This window comes from Coregonus clupeaformis, chromosome 33 (genome assembly GCF_020615455.1).
Source record: "Coregonus clupeaformis isolate EN_2021a chromosome 33, ASM2061545v1, whole genome shotgun sequence".
Classification (NCBI taxonomy): Eukaryota; Metazoa; Chordata; class Actinopteri; order Salmoniformes; family Salmonidae; genus Coregonus; species Coregonus clupeaformis.
In genome coordinates this window covers 34970644-34996345 of record NC_059224.1, presented here as the reverse complement: position 1 = coordinate 34996345, position 25702 = coordinate 34970644, and the positions used below count along the sequence as shown (strand labels likewise).

Here is a 25702-nt window from a genome sequence, read left to right as displayed (position 1 = left end):
CCGCCGCCTTTCAGATTCATCTCCAGGTAAACACACTGTGGCAGGCCGCAAACCTGCAGCCAACAGCCGTTGTCACAGCTGTACAGGATAAAGGCCCCGACCCAAGTCTCCCTCAATCTGGTATGTTTGCTGTCACTATAGGCAAATGGCAGCAAACATTTTGTGGTTTCGTCTCACACTGAAAAGACTCATTATTAATTTTGCTTTGATGAATCACAAGATTAACCTCTTGCCCTTGTGTTCCTTGAAAAGTTGTTCTGGGGGTCTAGGGTAACTGACAGAACAACTAATTAAGGGGATTTGAACACCCTATGCCACAGTGGAAAACATTGTAATGAAACTGGCACATTCCTAGATTCCTACTCTCTGGATATTTATCTGCATGTTAGAGTTTGCATTGTTATTTTCTCTTCTTCTTTGTCTTCTGTCATTCTTTGGTCAATATGATGTGTTGCAATCTTTGAGAATGCAACACATCCACAGTCATACCTGCGTGCTCCCTTTTCTAAAGAATTACATTTTGTTCACTCACCAAACACATAATTCACCCAATCAAATAGATTTCAAGGAATGCATTTAGGTATAGGCTAATTGTAATACTATTTGCTAATGCTACTCTACTTCTAAAGTAATTCTTGATTTGAAGGCCATTGTGGTGCCTTTATTGACCCCCTTTGTGATTTATCAGCCTTAGTGCATTTGACAAGAGCAATAGGCCGACAATTAGGCCACTAGATAGTACTGTATCAGTGCTTGTGAGAAGACCCTGGTTGACCTAATAGAGCAGCTGTCAACAGAACCCCATATGAGAGAGAGTGTGAGGTCAAACAAGGTGGTCTGAGATGAATATTTACCTGTTAACTATCTATGTGGTAGCACCAACTCATTATCACAAATTGTCATTGACCATAGGCTAAACAGTACCCTTAATAGAATGGCACCTAATGACTTCATAACACACTCATAAGCTATACATATGTATAACAGCATTAATAATTATATCTCCTGAGTGGCGCAGTGGTCTAAGGCACTGCATCGCAGTGCTAACTGTGCCACTAGATCCTGGTTCGAATCCAGGCTCTGTCGCAGCCGGCCGCGACCGGGAGACTCATGGGCGGCGCACAATTGGCCCAGCGTCGTCCAGGGTAGGGGAGGGAATGGCCGGTAGGGATGTAGCTCAGTTGATAGAGGATGGCGTTTGCAACGCCAGGGTTGTGGGTTCGATTCCCACGGGGGGCCAGTATGAAAAAAATAACATATGTATTCACTAACTGTAAGTCGCTCTGGATAAGAGCGTCTGCTAAATGACTAAAATGTAAAATGTAAATGTAAAATAATTCGTTGACATAAGCATTATAAATGTTGGTATGCTTCTCATAAATGTGTTATGTAGGCTATGGCTTAAAATACATTCTAACAATTTTGCACTTTTTCGTGACATTATTATCATAATTATTATGAATAGTAGATTATGGAAGTTATCACAATTAAATATCATAAGTAACATTCTTCTAACACCATTATTTAAAGATTGCATCGTGATGAAGGCTGGCCTGTGCGCGTGTACTATAGTGTGTATTAGGCAAATGCATTACCAGTTAAACTGCTCCATTAATATCACCTCATTATTATCGTTGTTTTCCGTAGCCAGGTTTATCAGCAATTGCTGTTGATATCCATTCCAGCTCTAGTGATCAAACACGTTAGATAAACTTTGCTTCCGAAACCGGCATATCAAACATAGGGCAGCAAGGCTGCAAGGCCTTCACAAAAGTCAATAAAATGATGGTCAGACACATGAGTGTAGACACAGTGCTTTGTTTGAATAACCTCTATTCTCCAAACAGCCACTAACGAAATCAGGGGAAATTAAAATAGGCCTAGTTCAAGTAAAAATATTTGTTTGATATTGTCTGAAATGGAGGTTCTGTTGACAGTAAGTGCCTTTGAACAGGGTATGGTAGTAGGTGCCAGGCGCACTGACTATACAAAACATTAGGAACACCTGCTCTTTCCATGACAAAGACTTGCCAGGTGAGTCCAGGTGAAAGCTATGATCCCTTATTGATGTCACCTGTTAAATCCATTTCAATCAGTGTTGATGAAGGGGAGCAGACAGGTTAAATAAGGATTTTTAAGCCTTGAGACAATTGAGACATGGATTGTGTATGTGTGCCATTCAGAGGGTGAATGGGCAAGACAAAATATTTAAGTGCTTTTGAACGGAGTATAGTAGTAGGTGCCAGGCACACCGGCTTGAGTGTGTCAAGAACTGCAACGCTGCTGGTTTTTTCACGCTCAACGGTTTCCCATGTGTATCAAGAATGGTCCACCACCCAATGGACATCCAGCCAACTTGACACAACTGTGGGAAGCATTGGAGTCAACATGGGCCAGCATACCTGTGGAACGCTTTCGACACATTGTGGTCCATAACCCGACGAATTGAGGCTGTTCTGAGGGCAAAAGGGGGTGCAACTCAATATTAGGATGGTGTTCCTAATATTTAGTACAATCAGTGTAGTTCAGAGCTCACATTACAGATGGATCAATCATTTGTTGCCCACTGAAGTATTTTGTATTACACAATGGACATATAATAAAATAAATATGATAGAATTATATTAGTTGCGTTAACACTTAGAATTCAAGAGACAATTATGCACAATATTAGGCCTATAAGTTAATAATAACGATCCAAAATCTTACAACGTCCCTCGAGTTCAGTTGACCCTGAAAATGTGTTTGCAATGTTTCGAAATTCGAAATGCTGCACACAACGTTCTACGAAGTTGTGCTTTTCTGTCATCACCGTTGTAGACCAGACTACCCTTATCGCCCCCTCACTCCAGAATTAAATCGATGCATGGACCCCTGGACTTATTGCTCAAATAAAAACATTCCCATGTTGCATTCCTAAATCATGATTCAATATGGCCTAAATAAGTATTAAAAGTGGTGTTTTATAGTCACCCATGTCTCAATATCAATATGCCTATTTATTATATCGACGCCTATTTATTATATCGACGCACGTTGTGGTTTTGTGGAAAAATCTGGTTAGGAAATTCCTTGTTTATTTTGACCCAATTTTTTGATTGCATGCTGAAACTGTAAAATGTGATTCGAATGCAAATTAAATAAGGTAAAGACCACACTCCTTGAGAGAAATAAGAATACTCGGTCAGAAGATGCCAAATCACATTCCTATAAACCCTCTTAGAATTCAAAAATCCTTGTCTTTTTTTCTGATGGAAAACAATCACATTTTACATATTGGATCCTTTCAAATGGGTTTGCCCTTTTCAGACAGCGCAGGTGTACAATAGAGGGCCAACCGAGCAGTCTCGTGCCTAGGTGTGAGCAGATTATTCAAATAGGGCATTGAATGAGTGAGGATTGGAGGCTCGAGCGCCTAGCACGACACAGTGCTGCTTATACCACAGCAAGACGAGGAGCTAACGTCATTACAACTCTTGTCATCGTCAGTCGCTTTACAGCATCTGAAGGCACTCCGGGCAGAAAGAAACCCATGAACCGGTCCCCAGGCAGCACGCAGACTAAACGACCTGGGTTGCCTGTGGTCCCCTATCGGTTTTAGGGCCGTTTTTTCACTTAATCTTCTGTTGGGACTGAGAGGCTGTTGAAGGAAATTTGTTTTGGACCGTCCACAATGCTAAGCGCTGTTAAAATGGAAGGACACGAGCATTCAGACTGGAATGCTTACTACGGAGAGCCCGAGGTGGGTAGAGTTTAAATATATATGCATGTTGCTGTCTATACAACTCAATATTAGCCTTGAGATAATATTAACTTTGTGATCAAATATTGACTCGAGGCACCATAGAAATCCTCCAGGATCTCTTCGCTCTTCTGACCAATTTCTAGTGAGGATGGAAAGAACATTTACGAAATATATAACATGAGTCTTTATTATTTAGAAAATCTAATTGAATCTGAAATGTATTTCATATTATTTAATCGTAGCCTATAATTTCTCTTTTGACTATGTATCGAATTAGGCTATTATGGAACCTACAATGATCCCTTCGCCTCATTAGGCTACACTCCTTGACTAATTGTCCCCCTTTTCAATCGCTTTCGTTTTGCGTTTTGATAAGACTTGGAATAAAATAGTTTTAGAATATTCTTTAGGATGTAGGTATATATGCAGGTATTCACTATTTGAACGTAATTGTTTGAAGTTACAAATTAAGATTGGATATTAAGATTGGATATTTGGCCGACTGAAAAATATATTTTGATCTAAGTGACAACAAATTTCTGTAGGCATAATTATTTCGATGTGATTTTAATAGGTCTACTTCATTCACATTGTTAAATATATTATTGACGTTGTGCACTCTTTTTTTTTGACAGTGCTATACCTCAGTTGGGAACATGACACAACACACCGGTCTAGGAATGAACTCGATGAGCACCTATATGAGCATGCCTGGAATGACTTCAACCAGCAACATGTCAGGCAGCCCCATGAACATGTCATACGTCAACACGGGTGTGAACCACTCCATGGCCGGGATGTCACCGGGCTCCGGGGCCATGCACGGTATGGGAGCAGGGATGGCGGGCATGAGCGCGGCGCTGAACCCGAACATGAGCCCCATAAACACCCAGTCTCCATCGATGAATGCCCTGTCCTCCTATAGTAATATGAGCGTTATGAGCCCCATGTATGGACAGTCCAACATAAGGTCAAGGGACCCCAAAACATACCGGAGAAGCTATACGCACGCCAAGCCCCCATATTCCTACATTTCTCTCATCACCATGGCTTTACAGCAGTCAACCACAAAGATGCTGACGTTGAATGAGCTATACCAGTGGATCCAGGACCTTTTCCCCTTCTACAGACAGAACCAGCAGCGCTGGCAAAACTCTATCCGCCACTCTCTATCCTTCAACGACTGCTTCCTCAAAGTGCCCAGGTCCCCGGATAAGCCGGGCAAAGGATCTTTCTGGACTCTTCACCCGGACTCAGGGAATATGTTTGAGAACGGCTGCTATCTCCGGAGGCAAAAGCGGTTCAGGTGCGAGAAAGACCTCGGCAGGGAGACCGGGAAGAAGGCTTCCGAGGGCGGCTCTAACAGCAGCCCAGAGAGCTGTAACGGTAACGAATCACCCCATCCTACCCCGTCCGTTAAAGACGTCAAACGGCAATTATCTGACCCGAAACCCCGGCAGCAGGTAATGAGCCCCGCCGAGCACGCGCCGTCTCCTATCCCACAGACGCACCATCTCCTGTCTCAGCATCACTCGGTGCTCGTGCACGAAGCGCACCTGAAGCCCGAGCACCACTATTCATTCAATCACCCCTTCTCCATCAACAATCTAATGTCGTCGGAGCAGCAGCATCACCACAAAATGGACCTAAAAACGTATGAACAGATGATGCAGTACGGCTATGGTTCACCGATGACAGGGGCACTGTCCATGGGCTCAATGTCGACTAAAACGGGCATAGATGTTGCTTCGACACCCACAGACACTTCTTACTACCAAGGTGTGTATTCGAGGCCAATCATGAACTCTTCTTGAATTTGAATCTGCATTCAATTAACTTTTTCTAGCAATTACAATTTGTACATTTGTAAATTGATTGTTTTTTTGTTTTTATGCATCACATTTTATGGACATTGGACATGGAAGGGACTGATTCAGTGTCAAGTTCGTTCAGAGTATGTTGATATGTGACGACATTATTTCAAACAGACACTTTTACATTAATTGAAGGCGTAACTGTGGGATTCACAGGCACAGCGGAAATGTATGTTACAAATTGTGAGACGTGCTTTGTGCCAATATCGTGTGTATCCCTTATAACTTAGGCTATAATTTTTTCATGTGTATTCATGTAGCAAGCGAAAATCTATATTAAAGTATTATTTGATATGACCTTTCTGTGTGCATTATTATATGGCAACTGCATAAGATTAAGGCTAATTATTCAAAATGTTAAAAATATCGAACATCTTTCTGTAAGAAAGACTAGCAGTTAGGTCAATTATATAACAATGAAAGATAAGCAGCATCAATGAATAAAGTAAGATGTCTGTATTTATAGGCCTACTTATAGGCCTACATACTATTCCATACTATTCAATAAGACAATATATCCAATTGCACATTTAGAATAAAGGTTGCAATTTTCGCCAAGAAACTAAACGAAGACCACCACACCCAAAAAATGTATTAGGATAATATTGCTTTATTCATTTTATTAAACCTAACATAACCACATTATTATTGTTATTATTTATAAAACGGGTTCGGTTAGTCTATTATTAACTTGACATTTTATACAAAGGGGCGTTTTCCTCTGCACAATCTGACAATTCCCGAATGATTTCCCGTTGGTCATATGTCACACCCCACCAATCCTTCCTGAACACCACGGAGCACCAAATAATTTTCAAATGAAGCATGACATTTAAAAATATATATTTATTGTCACAAATACCAGATAGGTGCAGTGAAATGTGTTGTTTTACAGGGTCAGCCATAGTAGTACAGCGCCCCTGGAGCAAATTAGGGTTAAGTGCCTTGCTCAAAGGCACATCGACATACTTTTCACCTTGGGTATTCGAACCAGCGACCTTTGGGTATGGCCCAACACTAGGCTACCTGACGCCCTACATTTGTTTCATTATCACTTTTATCATCTGCAAAAACAAGAACAATTCACAATGAAAGTGACGGTTATTACCCTGATGTTAGTCCCACATGCAGCCCTGTCATGGGGTTACTCTTAAACCACTTAACGTGTGACTCACCACTGATCCTAACTGATAAGATGAACCCATGTCATAGCCCCTTCTGAATACATCATCAACTTCGCGATGGGATGGTGGCCCATGCTGCTTTCACCGAGGAAACGTAAACATAAGCCATGTTCACATGAAGAAACTACAGGCTATTAAACTTAAAAACATGTTTTTACTCAAATTATAACCATTTCAAAATGTACCGTGTTTTTTAAAATCCCGTACCCCTTATAGACCAAAGCCCTATGTGCAAATGGTCTATAATCTCTAGAAGGTGACGTCTGAAGGCCTATCCAAACTGTCCATATTTTGCCACCTGTCCTGTCACACTTTATGGCAACAGTATCCCCTCATATGACCGACTCATAATCATGAATTATCGGGGCACAATACATGGGATAATCATCTGCAAACAAAACATACATGTACAATAAACACCTGAAGGTCACATTGCAATCTTTACTAAATATTAGGCTATAGGCCTATTAGTCTTGGTAAGCCTCCTGTAGCTCAGTTGGTAGAGCATGGCGCTTGCAACGCCAGGATTGTGGGTTCGATTCCCACGGGGGGCCAGTATGAAAAATGTATGCACTAACTGTAAGTCGCTCTGGATAAGAGCGTCTGTAAAATGTAGGTACATTTTAATTGTCTCTCTTGCTGATAAAAAAATCGATATTATCAGTGTAAAACAATATTATTTTTAAAAAAACTAGCAAGATAGTGATATATTTTCTTTGTGGCTCAGTAAACAGTGACAGAGTTCGCGTTGAAATAAATGCTGTGATGACTTCAGTCCTCGGAAGCAGTTTGCTGGAGTCTTCCAGGATCTCGTCGCTTTTCAATGTCCAGCGGCCACAAACCTATCCAGAGGTAGGCATGCAAAAACACATTTATTTCTCTTGATCCTTGTCATGCATGGGGTCTTTTTGTAGATTGTTCTTGATGTTTTTGTTTTCATGAAATTTTGATTCGTTGAGATTCATTACATTTCGATTCACCAGATGGTATTTTTAAATTAGTATTCGTTTTTCTTCGAATAGAAATGAATACCGTTGGCCTATGTGAAATGTGAACATTGTGTATTCCTATGCTATGTTTATATAGGCATAATAATATTGATAAAGCATAAGGATAATAATAATATTAGTAATAATGCTTTATTATTATTATTATTATTATTATTATTATGTGTTATAAATTGCATTATTTGTATAGGCAAATGTTTGTTTACAGCGGTGTAAAAATAGCCAATGCAGGGCTATATTTTGAAGGTGACCCCTCTACTATCTTGGCACGATTTTTCTGTCTGATTTCATCTTCAGCAGGAGATGGGATCGGTGCCTTAATAATAGTCTTTAAATAATTGATTCACTCCGATTCCACTGATAATGCAGGTATTGGATTAGTCTATTACTAGACATTAAATGAGTGTATGCTCAGAATATCCCACTCTGTGATATAGGGCTTCGGCCGTTTTGAAAATGGCCAGAAGTGGAACATAACTAGATTAAATAGGATGAATAGGCAATATAATAGCCTATTTAGCATCTTGCTCAACGAACAAAAATCATGCTTTTAGTAGGCTATTGTAAAACAATATATTTTTAGGAGTATACAATTTATTTTTATATGTAATCTTAGCCCCATTATACTAGAACAAGTTAGCTTCTCAATGTACCAGGAGCCATATACTTAGCTTTATATATTCAAATATATGGCTCTGATTGTATACAGTATGACACCCATTGATTCCATTGAGGGCACTAGTACCCAACTCGTGCCCTCCAGATGAGCCGTTTTGGCTGGACCTGGAACACCCAAGAAGAGTGGTCTCCAAGGTGATTTCTGATATGAGTTTTCAAGCTGTAATACTGCTTTAGCTTATTGGAGGGTTGGGGCTGTTCACTCCACTCTGGTTTTAGGCTTAAATATCCTTTCAACTGAGATATAGTCCTAATCTCATATTTTAGACTGGGAGAGAGGCCCGCCCCATAGTATGTTGGAACAGGTTGAAACAAAATATGCTCATATATCAGACTGTAGTATATCTGACCCTCTATAAATGCAAATAATGTAGTGTTATTGAATACCAATAAATGTACTACCCTCTGTGTCCTAATTTTGAAACTAACATTACCTGGGGAGTACAAATAAAAAAATGGTAGTTCTATTTTGTTTGTATTCTGTATAAACAAGAGGAGTTGTAGATGGAGGGCTCAGGTTTTGGACATCCTCCCTCCATTAGTGTGTGTGAAACCTAACCTGATTCATATCAGACTGCAAGGGGTGCACAGTGTTCCATCCACATGATAACAATCTTTTAGAGCAATTGGGCCTTTTCTCATTATTGCCAGGGCCGCCTCTAGCCTTTTGGGGGCCCTAAGGGAGATTTGGTTGGGGGGCCCCTCACCTCGTGGCAAAACATTTTAGTGGCCCCCCTGTTGACGGGAGAAAACGTAGCAATTAAAAAAAAAAAATCATGCAATTCTACTCATTTTGCCTAGGGGTAGAGAGACATTTTTTAAGCTAATTTCCTGCAATTCTACCCATTTTGCGATGCGGTGTAGAGAACAATTTACAAGTTTACAGTGGGGAAAAAAAGTATTTAGTCAGCCACCAATTGTGCAAGTTCTCCCACTTAAAAAGATGAGAGAGGCCTGTAATTTTCATCATAGGTACACGTCAACTATGACAGACAAAATGAGAAAAAAAAATCCAGAAAATCACATTGTAGGATTTTTTATGAATTTATTGGCATATGATGGTGGAAAATAAGTATTTGGTCAATAACAAAAGTTTCTCAATACTTTGTTATATACCCTTTGTTGGCAATGACACAGGTCAAACGTTTTCTGTAAGTCTTCACAAGGTTTTCATACACTGTTGCTGGTATTTTGGCCCATTCCTCCATGCAGATCTCCTCTAGAGCAGTGATGTTTTGGGGCTGTCGCTGGGCAACACAGACTTTCAACTCCCTCCAAAGATTTTCTATGGGGTTGAGATCTGGAGACTGGCTAGGCCACTCCAGGACCTTGAAATGCTTCTTACGAAGCCACTCCTTCGTTGCCCGGGCGGTGTGTTTGGGATCATTGTCATGCTGAAAGACCCAGCCACGTTTCATCTTCAATGCCCTTGCTGATGGAAGGAGGATTTCACTCAAAATCTCACGATACATGGCTCCATTCATTCTTTTCTTTACACGGATTAGTCGTCCTGGTCCCTTTGCAGAAAAACAGCCCCAAAGCATGATGTTTCCAACCCCATGCTTCACAGTAGGTATGGTGTTCTTTGGATGCAACTCAGCATTCTTTGTCCTCCAAACATGACGAGTTGAGTTTTTACCAAAAAGTTATATTTTGGTTTCATCTGACCGTATGACATTCTCCCAATCTTCTTCTGGATCATCCAAATGCACTTCAGACGGGCCTGGACATGTACTGGCTTAAGCAGGGGGACACGTCTCGCACTGCAGGATTTGAGTCCCTGGCGGCGTAGTGTGTTACTGATGGTAGGATTTGTTACTTTGGTCCCAGCTCTCTGCAGGTCATTCACTAGGTCCCCCCGTGTGGTTCTGGGATTTTTGCTCACCGTTCTTGTGATCATTTTGACCCCACGGGGTGAGATGTTGCGTGGAGCCCCAGATCGAGGGAGATTATCAGTGGTCTTGTATGTCTTCCATTTCCTAATAATTGCTCCCACAGTTGATTTCTTCAAACCAAGCTGCTTACCTATTGCAGATTCAGTCTTCCCAGCCTGGTGCAGGTCTACAATTTTGTTTTTGGTGTCCTTTGACAGCTCTTTGGTCTTGGCCATTGTGGAGTTTGGAGTGTGACTGTTTGAGGTTGTGGACAGGTGTCTTTTATACTGATAACAAGTTCAAACAGGTGCCATTAATACAGGTAACGAGTGGAGGACAGAGGAGCCTCTTAAAGAAGAAGTTACAGGTCTGTGAGAGCCAGAAATCTTGCTTGTTTGTAGGTGACCAAATACTTATTTTCCACCATAATTTGCAAATAAATTCATTAAAAATCCTACAATGGGATTTTCTGGATTTTTTTTCTCAATTTGTCTGTCATAGTTGACGTGTACCTATGATGAAAATTACAGGCCTCTCTCATCTTTTTAAGTGGGAGAACTTGCACAATTGGTGGCTGACTAAATACTTTTTTTCCCCACTGTAGATAGCTGGCTAGACCAACTATCAATCTAAAAACTGTTAGCTGACATGGCTAATTGAGTGACTGTCAGTGACTGACATAACAAGAGAAAAACTGCTGATGCATAACCACATTTAGAAATAGCATCTAGTGTATTCTACCATTCATTTGGTCGGGGGCCCCCTAGCGACCGGAGACCCTAACCGACCGCTTATGTCACTTATGCCTGGAACCGGCCCTGATTATTGCATTTCCCTCTCTCAGACATCACTGAAAAGGGCCAACCTCTGAAAGGAGAAGTTGGATAGGGGAAGGTGCTGGTGAAGGCGAAGGGCGAGAATGTGAGAGGAGACTCCACTTGCCTGGGTTGATATTTTCTGGCGGCCTGGTGCGAAATTCCTGCCGTGGGGGAGCCTTTCATAGGCGGTCGCCACAGTGGCGTTGACACTTGGGGATGGAGGGAAGGAGCTCTGTGTCAACACTGTCCCATTGACTGGGCTGAGAGGCCTGCCTGCAGTCTGAACCAGCCCTGACCCCCTCACTGGCTCCCCTTCACGTCCTCCTCACGGCTCTCACACTGAGTAAACAGTCAATCAATCTATCAATAAATCCATCCATCTACCCATCATGAGAGGAGGGTGATCTCTGGTCTGCACTGCAATCCAAGCTGCTGACTGAGAGTGCTCCTGTTTAGAGGCCCGTGTGCAATGAAAACCTGGGAGTTGTGCAAAGTGTGGGAAAACAAATTCCAGCTGGTAGTGTTACACGTTGGTTATTAATGAAGCCGCAGGTCATTGCAGTGTAGTGACAGTATAATACAAAATATATTTATGATATTTGAAAGTGCAATAATCAACTGTAAGGATGTGAAACACTCAAACATTTCAAAAGCTACTATACAACAATTTCACTCTATTTCACACCCTATACTTTTTTTTGTTTAATTAATTGCACTCATTATCAAGTAATGTATCCACACAAATACCCCATCTAGGTTATGGTGGGTGCTTTAAGTCAGGCATCATTTTCAAAGCCATGGGATGTGTATTGTGCTGTATGGCAGAGTGAAAGGCCACCAGCTCCCCGCAGACAACTCCCCTGATGCCCACAGTTTTCCAGAGGTTGTCAATTAAAGGGGTTCTGGGATCCATTTTAATTATCTGCCAGATTAAAGGAATGACCCATTGTAATGCCAATGCCCCATAGCACCCAAATCCAGATTTATCTGATGTGATTGGAGCTTGTTTTATCATTAGCAACAGAAAGACCCCCAGAGAAGGTATTGAGGTTGTAACAAGGCTGTCATCAGTGGGAGATTTAGCATGGAAATTCTCCATGTAAAGAGCTATAGTGTTCCTCACTGCAGACAGGATCAGTTTCCCACTTTATGGATGTTCCCACTGGGAAGCCTGCTGAGTGGCGTGAGAGAGACTGTTTCAATACACAAAATAATGACCTGGGCTGGATCTACATTGTAGATTGAAATGCTGAGGAGAACAGAGAGGAGATGTTATGTGGGGTCTGCTAAATTTAACCCCAATATCTGAGGCTAAATGTGACGAAGAAGAAATTAAGAGATTTGGCAATAAGAGTATAGCCACAGCAAGAATGTAAAATGCAGTATATCTAAACTGTGAATTAATCACAGCTACAGATGTAGGATCTTAATTTGAGCCAGTGTTCTACAGCAGGAAAATAATCCTGCACCATCAGGAAATTTGAATTATTATGTGGATTTAATTAATGTGCAAATTTTTTTGCTATGGCAAATCCAGTCTGACATTTTAAAGTGGAAATTACAAACTTTAGAAGCCTTTTTAAAAACTACTGCTTTGCAGGAAAAATGTCAGCAAAAAAAAACTGTGATCAAATTATGATCCTACATCTGTATCGGGGTATGATAAAGGAAATACGTTAGAGCATATCTGTCAGAGACAAGTATCTGTCAGCTCTACCTGCCTGGGAGAAATGTTGTGCGTCCCAAATGGCACCTCTTCCCTATATAGTGCACTACTTTTGACATTTTACTCTAATATAATAATAATAATATGCCATTTAGCAGACGCTTTTATCCAAAGCGACTTACAGTCATGTGTGCATACATTTTTACGTATGGGTGGTCCTGGGGATCAAACCCACTACCCTGGCGTTACAAGCGCCATGCTCTACCAATTGAGCTACAGAGGACTACTTTCTAAAGTAGTGCACTATATAGGGGATAGGGTGCCATTTGGAACAAGCCCTTGTAAATGCAGTAAAAAGACTGCAGTGAGCACAGAGAACAGGTTTTGACCTGCATGGCTGTGAGAATGGTCAGTTAAGGGTGGGTTGTGGTACAGACACTGTGAGTTACTTATTAACAGGACAGGATCGATGGCTTTCTGCAGGTACATAGGTTATGGTTGCATCCCAAGTTGCACCCTATTTCCTATTTAGTGAACTACTTTTGTCCAGGGCCCATAGGGTAGTGCACTATATAAAAGGAATAGGGTGCCATTTGGGACGCAGATACGAGGCAGGGCTATTGGATGCCTAGTTATTTATTAGTCGTTATTCTGTAGATATATTCAGGAAATCACATATTCAGCACAAGACAGAATTCCAACCATTTAGTAAGCAATCAAAATGAAATCAATGTGATCTTTTGTGTGTGGCTTTTCCATGAAGCCACAACAAATCTTCAACCAATAAATAATTAGCAAAACATCAAACAATCAAAACAATTGTTTGCCTTTGAAACCCATGATGACAGACAGCCACACTGAAATGATTGTTCATACCGCAATGGTGGCAACTGTGAAATGAATGCATCATTTTTTTATCCAAACATTTGTAAATTTCGATACTCTGTGCAGCGGTTGGATGATAGAGGGGAGGAGACATTATTTTCTAATAATCTCATGGAAACGTTTAACGGAGCATTTGGGGATGAAGTTGGCAGTGGCCAGCCCCCCAGCTTAAAGCAATTAATTCAGCATCCTGACATAAACTCTTGGCTCCTTTGACAGCTTGGAGCTGAAATAAAAATACTAGTTCTCCTGGGAACAGAGGAAGATGGCAGGCTCCTTTCTCTACTGTTTGCTCACTGGCCCTGAGAGCAATCTTCCCCAGTCAGAATGAAATGCAAGGACACAAACAATGTGCCGGCGAGAGAATGGGAGACGGCGAATGAACAGTTTGGACTATTTGCTCAGGAGAAGGGCAGCCACAAAGGCAGGCCGATGGCTTTCCCATGAATCAAGCGCGGTGTCATAGGGCTCCTTTTGTTGTGGCCTGTTTGCATCCCCATTGGTTAGATAAGACTACAGATGTCTTATGCCTTTTAAATACTTTTCTCTGTAAAACTGTAGCGTCTTGTGACCACATCTGTCCAATCTGGCCTGATTCTGCTCCATTTGACTCGATAGCCAATTGTTTTATTGGCGGAGATCGGCCATGCACGTGCCGTGGTTTAGCATGGGCTATAGTTTGTTGTGGTGTTGCCAAGTGTGGTGAATGATGTTGTATTGCCTATGATCCAGCCTCTCCATGCAGTAGACACATTACAAACCTTTGATAGTGCTTCAATTAAATTCACGTTATAGTATTTCATCAGTTGCAGAGGTACCTGGCTGTGCTACTATAAATGTGGACCTAAAGGGACTTTTCTACAGTGTGTTTAGTAGCCCCCTAGTCACCTTCTCCACCCCACTAAATCCCCCCAGCCTGGATCACTCTGGGTGGCCAGACCTGGGGTCTGAAAGGCATACAGATCGGCGCTTAAGCTTTGTTGCCTTAAAAAAAAGCAACATTGTACGTCCCTATGAATGGCGAACAGCTGTTTCTCTAGACTAGAGTGAACTCAGTTTTTGGGATATGTCTTATGCAAAAAGGTTTAATCAACGTGAATTTCTCTGCATCCTGTCACTTTCTCGGGTCAGTCCTCTTTGCAAAGTCCCTCTATAGCTTGTGGTCAGTCTGTATACAACGGTTGATGGTGTGCTATGCCTTCAGTGAGGTTACAGAGGAAAGATTTAAATGGGAACCCCCCCTCCCCCTCCCCTCCCTACAGCTTCCGTGATGCTTTCTGCAACGTTTGATGTTACAGCATTGTGTGCATCCTAAATGGGTTCTAGTCAAAAGTAGTGCACTACATAGGGAATAGGGTGCCATTTGGGACAACCACTGTTTGTCACATTGCTTTCTTGGTTGTTTTAATTAACTGGCAGGAAGGCTTTGTGATAAAGAGTCATTAGAGACGTGTTGACTGACTAACCCAGTATAAAATAGGGTTGTTACAATCTTATCAGGTTTTATAGATTGTGTTAATGGTAAGCTACATATAATGTGATAGAGTGGCCTAGATAGAAAGAGTGTCTTATTGGATGTGAAGGATGGATATATTTAACAACTCTACATATCTACTTGTTCTATAATAACATAATAATAATTGTGAGTAATAGAATACAAGACAATCTTAGGAAGGAAAAAAGTCATCAATATTGAGTTAAAATAATTGTTCTGATCATAGCATAAACACACCTACAACATCATTATTTAACCCTCTAATATGATGTTATAAAGTGGTCAAATATCACATCTAGACCAGAATGAGAGATCCCATGCCACGTAGGCCTTCAGTACATTTGCATGATGACATGTTTTGAAAAGGCCCATTAATAATTCCGGGAGGGGTGAGTGCCACTGGTGTAACCCATGGTTTAGGGAGATACACATAGGTAGGCCTATACATTCTCTCTGTGAGTGAGTGGGATAGGCTACTGGGTGGTGCAGGACTCCTGCTTCACGCCTCACTGGTGCTGAAACATAGCTCTGTTCACAGGATCTCACCACTCATTCACAGTCCTAGATTGCGTCCCAAATGGCACAATGTAGTGCACGGCTTTTGACCAGGCCCTGGTGAAAAGTAGTGCACTACATAGGGAATGGGGTGCCATTTGGGACACATCCCCGTTCACAGTCCTCACTGCCATGAAACAAAATAAATTGGGCCTGACACCGTGCTTGGCTGTGCTCAAGAACATTCACAGAGAATCCTTGCCGAGAATGATGGTGACCAATGACTAGATTACGACCCAGAGCATGTTCTTTTTTTAAATGCCGGCCTACCAGGACCTACCAGGTATCTACAATATGACACTGAATCTATGGAGTCATGGTATATTTTCCTTATATTACAGACATAGGACTGAAAAGGCAATTTCCAATCACAAGCCCACAGTAATTCACTGTTATGGCTTTTCCACTGTTGAGTTGTGGGTGTGAGGTCTCTGTAAACAGACTTTGGAGCACACTGTCTTGGGTGTGAGGGGCAGATGAGTCCAACATTCCTGCCTGGGCTATTCTGAGTGGTGGTTTTCACCTTAGGACTGACTAATGACCATCCAAGCTCAATAACAGCTTGCAAACATCTTACAGAAAACACTTAATGCAGATACTGAGGGAAGTTACTAAAGAGGGGCACACCAAACAAAAGGATGCAATGCTTTCTAAGGAGTCAATAATACCACGTCGCTCTTTCTCTGTGCCTCAAGTCTGTGTGAATGTTATTGCGATGTGTACTCTCGGATGATAGTAAGAGAGACGGGTCAGGCTTATGGAAGATTTAACACCAGGCCCTAAGAAGCTCATGCTCTCTTTTTCTCCACAATGCAGGTTTCATCCCAGTACACCCGGGAGGGATGATGCAGTCTGAGCGAATGCCAGAGAAAGATAAGATGGAGAAAGAAATAGAGAATGAGAAAGAGAGAGAGAGATGCAGACCCCCAAGTACAAAATAAGCCTATAGACAATGTGTTACCTGCCCACTAGGTAATGAACCTTCAGTGGCACCAGCAAGGTATGTGTTTAACAAGACATCCATCTTACCTAATCCTCCTACACAACAACCTTTGTTTGAACCGTACAGTCATTAGGGTACTATTTTTAACTTAACACACTCACCTGAGATGCCACTCAATAGGATTGCGATTAGGATTTATGGGTCCCCTTTGATTTATACCTTTGTTTATGGATTATGGGCTTTCTGCAGTAAAGTTCGTCATGTACAATTTATTTTGTTAGCTGCCTGAAAGCATTAATGCACTGAGGAAAACAGAATGTAGATGTATTTATTTTTGGTAGAAGAAAAAAAAATCCCTAGTATTACATAAGGGTGTATACACTAGTGTAAAACTGGTGTTACTGTTGAAAAGCAACATTAGTTAATGGAGACTGAAAAAGGCCAATAAGTTATAAGATTGATTTTAGGACTGGCTCACTTGTAAATGGTCTGTATTTGAGTGGCTCCACATTTTGTTTGCACTATTAAAGAAGTTAACTGTCATTGTCACAGCGGTCCAAGACCCAGGCCTCTATGCTAATAAAAGTAAGGGAGGTCCCGGTCCACTCTAAAGCTCATAAATTTGACATTACTGCAGATACTGTATATTGGCGAGTGTCCACTGTTTCCTTGGTGTGTGGAGACAACACAAGATGCTGACAGAAGTACACGTTTAAGGTCCAATGCAGCTGTTTTTATCTCAATATCAAATCATTTCTGCGTAACAATTAAGGACCTTACTGTGATTTTTTTCTATTAAAATAGTAAAAAATAAACAAAAATAGCTTCTTATCAAAGAGCTATTTCTCAAGCAAGAATTTTGCTAGGACTGTCTGGGAGTGGTCTGAGTTGGGAAGGGAAAACTGAAAAGTAGCTGTTATTGGCAGAGAAGTTTGGAACTATCTTTCTTATTGGTCTATTATTGGTGATGTCACCAGGCAGGCCAAAACTCCATCCCACCAAAACAGGCAGACATTTCAAACTGCTCTTACACTAAAAGGACATTAATATCATTTTTACAAATTCACAGTATTATTCCAACCTCATAGTGTGGAAATATATATGAAACACAAGAAAAATCACGTATTTGATTGCACTGGACCTTTTAGGCAGCCTGACAACATTTACTCCCCACAAAAACGTTATTTACATGTAAAACACGAATGGCCAGGTGCTCTTTGATAAGAGAGGGATGGTGTGCTCTCATAAACATCCAAGACTTATAAACTAAACCAGACAGGTGTTTTCCTGTCTGTGTCAACATGGCTTCTCCATCATTTACTAAAACTGATACTAACCAGCTAGTAAACGTCCTATGAGTTGTAGTCATCTCTGGCTGCCATGTTGCAACCTTGTGCATGGCAAGTGTTACTGAAAATATATATATAAAACACAGGAAAAACACGTTTTTGACTGCACTGGCCTTTAAGGCAGCCTGACAACATTTACTGCCCACAGAGACTTTATTTACCAGCACAAACAGTAATTTCATGTAAAACACGAATGGCCAGGTGGTCTTTGATAAGAGAGGGATGGTGTGCTCTCATAAACATCCAAAACCTATAAACTAAACCAGACAGGTGTTTTCCTGTCTGTGTCAACATGGCTTCTCCATAATTTGCTAAAACGGATGCTAACCAGCTAGCAAACGTCCTATGAGTTGTAGTATGTATGGCCACCATGTTGCAACCTTGTGCACGGCAAGTGTTAATGGAAGTTCATAAAATCAGCTCAGTCAAAGTTACACATAAAAAAGTTGGAAGCATTTTTCAGAAAGCGCAAGAGAGAAATCTATCCATTAACAAAGTATTCATTGTTCAGCCTAAGTTTTGTTTTCAATTAGTTTACTCCAATCTGGGGAAGGGTGATAGGGTTAGTTGAAAATAATAATATACTTTTCATGGAAATGTTGCAGACAATTACATTGATAGAAGCCATAATCTGCAATATTAAAATGCATTATTGTGTAGTTGCTGTTACATTTCCATATTAAAAAGTTTCACCGTGGCTATCACTTGAAGCTGAAAGGAAAACAGTAGAGGCTTGCTTCCCACAAAGAGAAGAAACTTGACTAAACACATTACTTTTCTCAGTTGTTCCATTATTAATCTCTAAAGCCTCTCCATACTCCTCAGTATCAATCTACGGTGCGCATACTGTCACGGTACTCTGTCCTAAACCCCTTGGGGGCAGGCCACTCAGATCACTGTGGTAAATGATTGACCTGACACTCCCACCCACTAGAGTTCTCCTGTGTTTGGGCTTCTCTATTGACTCAGTGGAGTTTCACCATGTTTTTAACTTCTCCCTGTCCTCTCTTCAAGTTCCATAACATACCACTAAAACGGTCTCTGCGAGGAAAACATAAATAAACAAACATTACGAGTGGGCCGGGACCTAAGAAAGGATGATTGGCTGCCACAGCGACAAAGACACACAGAAACTGAGAATGAGGGTCTTGGTGTAGACTCTCGTCTGAGGATGAATGGAGGTCTTTTTCTGAGAGCTTCATTTCCCCATCCAATAAAAGCACTTGACAACGAGGAAATGAGCATCGGAGTTCTCATTCACAGCATGAATTAAGACAGAAACACGAGGGCCCCATTTAATTAACACAGACTGTAGAATGAATGAACTATCACCCATTTCAGTCATGGGACATATTAAGTGAAAGGCTGACCAACTATGACTATGTCCCAAATTGCACCCTTTTCCCTACATAGGGCACTAATTGTAACCAGGGCCGGTGGTCAAAATTAGTGCACTATATAGGGAATAGGGTCCCATTTGGGATGCAGGCTAAGATTGTCATTGTAAATTGTCTGACTTTTATGAAACTATAGTAATATGTTAATATTGCTTAATATTTGCATTCAAGTGTACAACTCCTTATACCTTGCTACTGATGTGTTTTGACAGGTGGGCCAGCAGAACCACCTCTGCCTGATTGGTTAATGTCTATTGTCTTACAGGTTTGTGTGCTGATCTAGCTGCAACGTGGAGGAGGTTGTAAGTGGACAAGAGTTCAGACTAGCAGAAACTCTCAAAGCTGGCCCTGGATTCACCCTGCATCAGTGGTACATTTAAACAGTGTTATCAACCCGAACACTAAAATGGTCCATGCTACCGCGCCATGAATGTCCTTATCCACGTGTAACATTTCAAGAAAACGTGTGAAGACGGGAATATTAACTGCGCTGCTTGGATATGACTACATCTTAGTCCTAAAGCTTTATGAAATATCAGCGCTCTTGTCAGAGAGGTTGAATGGGACAAAGCTAAATGAAAGGTGTCCATTAATCATTAATTGTACTAAAAGCCTGGCCCTTTGTATTCCCCTTGGTGCCTGGGTTATCTGGCGGCCATGTGACATGCTGCGCCTTTTCCTAGTAGATTGGGGAAAGCCAGTGAGCAAACACAGGTGTTTTGGAGTCAGTGGCGCTCACTGTCAAGGACAACCGCAAACACGAGCAGTAATGCCTGATCCAATGAGACACAGTGTTTGCCTGCTGCTTCCTGGTGATCCAACATTTCATGTCCAACTGGATCTGCCGACTGCCCCCCACATTCGTAACTATCCACACTGTGCATTCGAATGCGTGAAGGAAAAAAAGAGAAAAGAGAAATTGGAAAAGAGCAGGGGAGCAGGCACAGGCATGCTGTCTTTTGAAATGGGAGCTCGATGGGGGTGAGCAAACTAATTTATGGTGTAAAAGCCCTCACTTTGGAAAACAATACAAATGTATTCTTCTCAAGTGGGGCTATATCCGTGATCCCTTGTGGCAAATGAATGAAGCAGTCACCAGAGCCACCCACATGGTTTGGAAGGCTCGATAGTGTAAAACAAACATTGCTCACAGGTCAATACAAATACATAAACACTGCCTTCAGAAAGTATTCACACCACTTGACATTTTGTTGTGTTACAGCCTGAATTTAAAATTGATAAAATTTAAATTTTTGGGTCCCTGGCCTACACACAATACCCCATAACGTCAAAGTGGAATTATGTTTTATTTTTACAAATGAAAAGCTGAAATGTCTTGAGTCAAGGAGTATTCAAACCCTTTGTCATGGCAAGCCTAAATAACTTCAGTAGTAGAAATGTGCTTAACATGTCACATAAGTTAAATGGACTAACTCTGTGTGCAGTAATAGTGTTTAACATGATTTTTGAATGACTACCTCATCTCTGTACCCCACACATACAATTATCTGTAAGGTCCCTCAGTCGAGCAGTGAATTTCAAACACAGATTCAACCACAAAGACCAGGGAGGTTTTCCAATGCCTCGCAACGAAGGGCACCTATTGGTAAATGAGTAAAAAAGCAGACATTGAATATCCCTTTGAGCATGGTGAAGTTAGTGATTACACTTTGGATGGTGTATCAATAAACCTAGTCACTACAAAGATACTGCCGTCCTTCCTAACTCAGTTGCCGGAGAGGAAGGAAACCGCTCAGGGATTTCACCATGAGGTCAATGGTGACTTTAAAACAGTTAAAGAGTTCAATGGCTGTGATAGGAGAACACTGAGGATGGATCAACAATATTGTAGTTACTCCACAATACTAAGCTAATTGACAGAGTGAAAAGAAGGAAGCCTGAACAGAATAGAAATATTCCAAAACATGCATCCTGTTTACAACAAGGCACTAAAGTAATACTGCAAAAAATGTGGCAAAGCAATTAACTTGTTGTCCTGAATACAAAGTGTTATGTTTGGAGCAAATACAACACATTACTGAGCACCACTCTCCATATTTTCAAGCATAGTGTTGGCTGCATTATGTTATGGGTATGCTTGTAATCGTTAAGGACTGGGGCTAAGCACAGGCAAAATCCTCGAGGAAAACCTGGTTCAGTCTGCTTTCCACTAGACAATAACCTAAAACACAAGGCAAAATCTACACTGGAGTTGCTTACCAAGAAGACAGTGACAGTTCCTGAGTGGCAGGAAGTTTTGACTAAAATCTGCTTGAAAATCTATGGCAAGACCTGAAAATGGTTGTCTATCAATGATCAATAACCAATTTGACAGGGCTTGAAGAATTTTGAAAAGAATAATGGGCAAATGTTGTACAATCCAGGTGTGGAAAGCTCTTAGAGACTTACCCAGAAAGATTCACAGCTGTAATCGCTGATAAAGGTGCTTCTACAAAGTATTGACTCAGGGGTGTGAATTCTTATGTAAATGAGATTTTTCTGTATTTCATTTTCAGTAAATTTGCCAAAATCTCTCAAAACAAGTTTTCACTTTGTCATTATGGGGTATTGTGTGTGGATGGGTAAGAAAAAAACATATATAATCCATTTTTAATTCAGGCTGTAACACAACAAAATGTGCAATAAGTCAAGTGGTATGAACTTTCTGAAGGTATAGGATCTTAATTTGAGCCAGTTTGCTACAGCAGGAAAATAATCCTGTAGCAACAGGAAATGTGAATTATTATGTGGATTATAATTAATGGATATTTTGGTAGGGGTTGATATATTTTTCGTCAGGGAAAATTAAGTATGAAATTTCAAAGTGGAAATTACAAACTTCAGAAGCCTTTTTAAACCTCAAAGACACTACAAGTTAAAAAATGTCCTGCATTGCAGGAAAGATATCCTGCAACTGGATGTTCAAATTAAGATCCTACATCTATAGCATGCCACACTTGCCTCACATCTGATTTTTATTATTTATTTAGAAGAATAGATTTATTGACACTTCAAAATTTAACTATGCATTTACAGCGAGATCATTAACTAGATTCAGCCGTGGGTCGGTTTTTTCTTGAGCGGATGGTCGGGGGGCCGGAAAATAATTACAAATAATTTGTAGACTGCAAATTATTTGAAATCAGCCCAAACAGATATAATATTTGACTAAAACATAATAATTTCAAACCTTGCTTACATTTGTATATGATCATGTGTCTCTCTATTATGCATGGAAATACTTGGGAACAGATTTCCCAAATTAAAATCAATTGGAGCTGATTTCCTGGGTTTTATTTACAGTTTTTTATGTCCAACAATGAAAATTCAACAAACAAACATGTATTTATCTTTTGCTCAGAAAACTTGGGGGGCCAAATAAAACCACCCGCAGGCCAAATTCAGGGAACCGTGATTTACAGAGTGGTTCTACCAGTGGTGTTTAACACCTAAAATCGTTGCCTGTCTGGCACACGTCAGACTAACTACCTGTTTTTGTTCAAATATTTATATGTTTATACTTCATCCATCTGGATTCAAATTCACAGCAATCACAGTTGCTGTAAACCAGTGAATTATCAGTAAAAAGATGATAAAGGTGTTTGAAGCAAACAGACAAAACCAACAGAAGAGAGGGTGCAAAGTTGTAAAGTAAGGGAAAATAGGAAATGATAACGGCTACTGGGAATCTCACGGCTCTGCTAGAATGAGGACACAATATACAATCCGCACTCACTATTACCTCACTCATTAAGGGAGATATTATCCAACATCTAGAAGGCAAGCAAGACTGTAGTTATTATCTATCACATATTAAATAGTATTTGCACAAATGTGAGAAACGTGTATTTCTGACAACCATCATTTTTAAAGAAGAGACATCAAATAGCAACTGAGAACAATATATATAAAAAAGGCTCATTTGAAATAGAAAATGAGAAAACATTAGTCATTTTCCAATTATATATATTTTTGGTTTCAATGGCTTCTTTTTGGTAAGGTGAGGACTCTGCCATGTTTTGGATACTTTTTTGCTTCACTGTGATGAGAGTTTGGAGTGACCAGAAGATTGACAGCCATTTGCAGGGTGGGGACACAGGCATATAGATAACAGGTTAGCTATTAACTAATTGCGTCGCCAGCAAAAAGAGGTCAGACTTTAAGAGGGAGGGAGACCGTAATCAAAGTGGGCATTCAGTAAGGATAAGAGTTTACAAGAGTTGAGCAGGTTGATACAGGTTGTACAAAGCTTATAAATAATTATATAATACATATAATTGATATAAATAAAAAAAGATTTATGTAAAAATTATATAGAAATTACAAACGTTTTATTTTTGTGTGTGCCATTTTCTTGTATCATTATTATCATACTGGGGTAATAAAATACTTCCAACACTTCCAACTACGATATAGAGTAGTTCACTACTTTATCTATTCACAGAAAATATAAGCAATGTGTCTGAATTGAACTATTTAGTATTGACAGAGAAGATGGATACATTGACGTTGCATTGGTAAGCCTGTTCATATTCCTCTCACCTGTGTGATTTTCTCCTCTTAGTCTGCATTAACCTCTAACAAGACCTCTCCATGTTCTCAGTGCATTAGTGCAGGGCCAGCCAGTGTGTGTGTTCGTCCCCAAGGGTCACTGCAACCAGGACACAGGGATAAAGAGTTCCCCACTAGAAGGATTACCACTGTGACTTTGTCCCAAATGACACCCTATTCCCTAAAGTTAGTGCACTATATAGGGAATAGGGTGCCAGGTTGGGACACATCCTGTATCGTAGCAGTACACAGCCAGGCACAGAGTTGGTTTGTAATGCATCTGCACAGAAACAAAGAGTGAACGTCAGGAGCCTGAGCATCGGACGACATGGCAGATGTGCTGGTCACGCTCGAACTCTAGCTAACGACGGGTGCCTCCCAGGCAGAACATAACACAAAAACACTTGAGGGACTTAGAGCTCAACGTATGATTACCTGCCTCATTATCAGCAAGAAGAACACATGGAGGGAGCAGAAAGTATGTGCTCTCCCATTATACAGATGCACAGCACTATATAGGTTAATTCCATTTAAAACACATAGGTGTAGCAGAGCTGTGAAGTGACAGGGAAACAGCTGGTCTAGGGAAGGGTGTGCTGGCTGTGCGTAGGCAGACTGAAGTTGCATCCCAAATCACACCCTATTCCCTACACAGTGCACTACTTTTGTCCAGGCACTATATAGGGAATAGGGTGCCATTTGGGAGGGAGATTAAGGCAGCTGCTGAGGATCACCTGTCTGCCAGGTAAACATGGACTGTCCTTCTCTTCCTTCCCCAGGCCTATGGGGCAGCTGCTGTGCTGGAGAGCCCTGGGAAACATCCCAAAGAGCACCCTATTCCCTACATAGTACACTACTTTGACCAGAGATGTGCACTATAAAGGGAATAGGGTGTCATTTGTGACGCAGAACTTGGCCTGGAGCGGAGCGAAGCAGGAACAATGGGGAAACACTCTCAATGCCAGGTGACCTGTCTGGGATCCAGCCGTCTGTGTGACACAATAGGGCCTAATGATATGAGACAAACGCATCGTCGCATGTCCTCATGAGTCAGAAAGCGTTCAATATTACAGCGGCCAGGGAACAGTCCACAGACGGTTCATTGGGTTTCCAAATGATAGAGTTTTCTGCATTTAGCAGAAAAGGATTGAACCAAAGGTGAGATTGTGCTTCATTGTGGGGATAAGAAGACCGAATAAATGTGTATGGTTTCCACTAGGGAGTGGGGGAAGAACCCCAACATCACTGATTAACCAGGAGGGGCATGGGGTCAGGACCCAGACTGTGCGATAATGATGGAGATAAGATAAGACAGGCACGTAAAATGGGGAAACAGTTTTACCAGGGTCATTGTAAAGGTGACTGACTGCAACCGGAGCAACAACATGGGCAACATGAGTGGCTGTAAAAATAACTCTGACAAGAAAGCAGCACAATGAAAGAATAAACTCTCACAAGAGCGAGAATAAGTTGTTGAGCCTTGCTGGTCCATTCACAAAAGGAGGGCTATTTGGAAGGGCTTGTATCAGCCATTAACTGACACAAAAGCCCCCTTTCAGTGGCTCCTCACCTACATTCAGGCCTGTGTCAGGCTCTCCTAAATAAGGTTTAACAACGGGACCTGTCAATTTCTTTACTTTGATATTTTCTACAAATACTGACAGCCAGAGACAGTCAGACA

The 25702-nt window shown here is 41.1% G+C and overlaps 1 protein-coding gene and 1 long non-coding RNA gene across 2 annotated transcripts; both read left to right on the top strand.

The window, feature by feature from the left end:
• Nucleotides 1–3238: 3238 nt before the first annotated feature.
• LOC121549060 (forkhead box protein A2) lies at nucleotides 3239–5916 on the top strand. The gene is made up of 2 exons (XM_041860873.2): nucleotides 3239–3742; nucleotides 4381–5916. Exons 1-2 carry the CDS (start codon nucleotides 3674–3676, stop codon nucleotides 5557–5559), a joined length of 1248 nt encoding a protein of 415 aa, XP_041716807.1. The 5' UTR covers nucleotides 3239–3673; the 3' UTR covers nucleotides 5560–5916.
• Nucleotides 5917–7384: 1468 nt separating this feature from the next.
• Nucleotides 7385–20717, top strand: LOC121549057. Its single transcript, XR_005996731.2, has 3 exons — nucleotides 7385–7655; nucleotides 16598–16781; nucleotides 19736–20717. It is a non-coding gene; the product is annotated as an uncharacterized LOC121549057 (long non-coding RNA).
• The last annotated feature ends 4985 nt before the right edge of the window (nucleotides 20718–25702 follow it).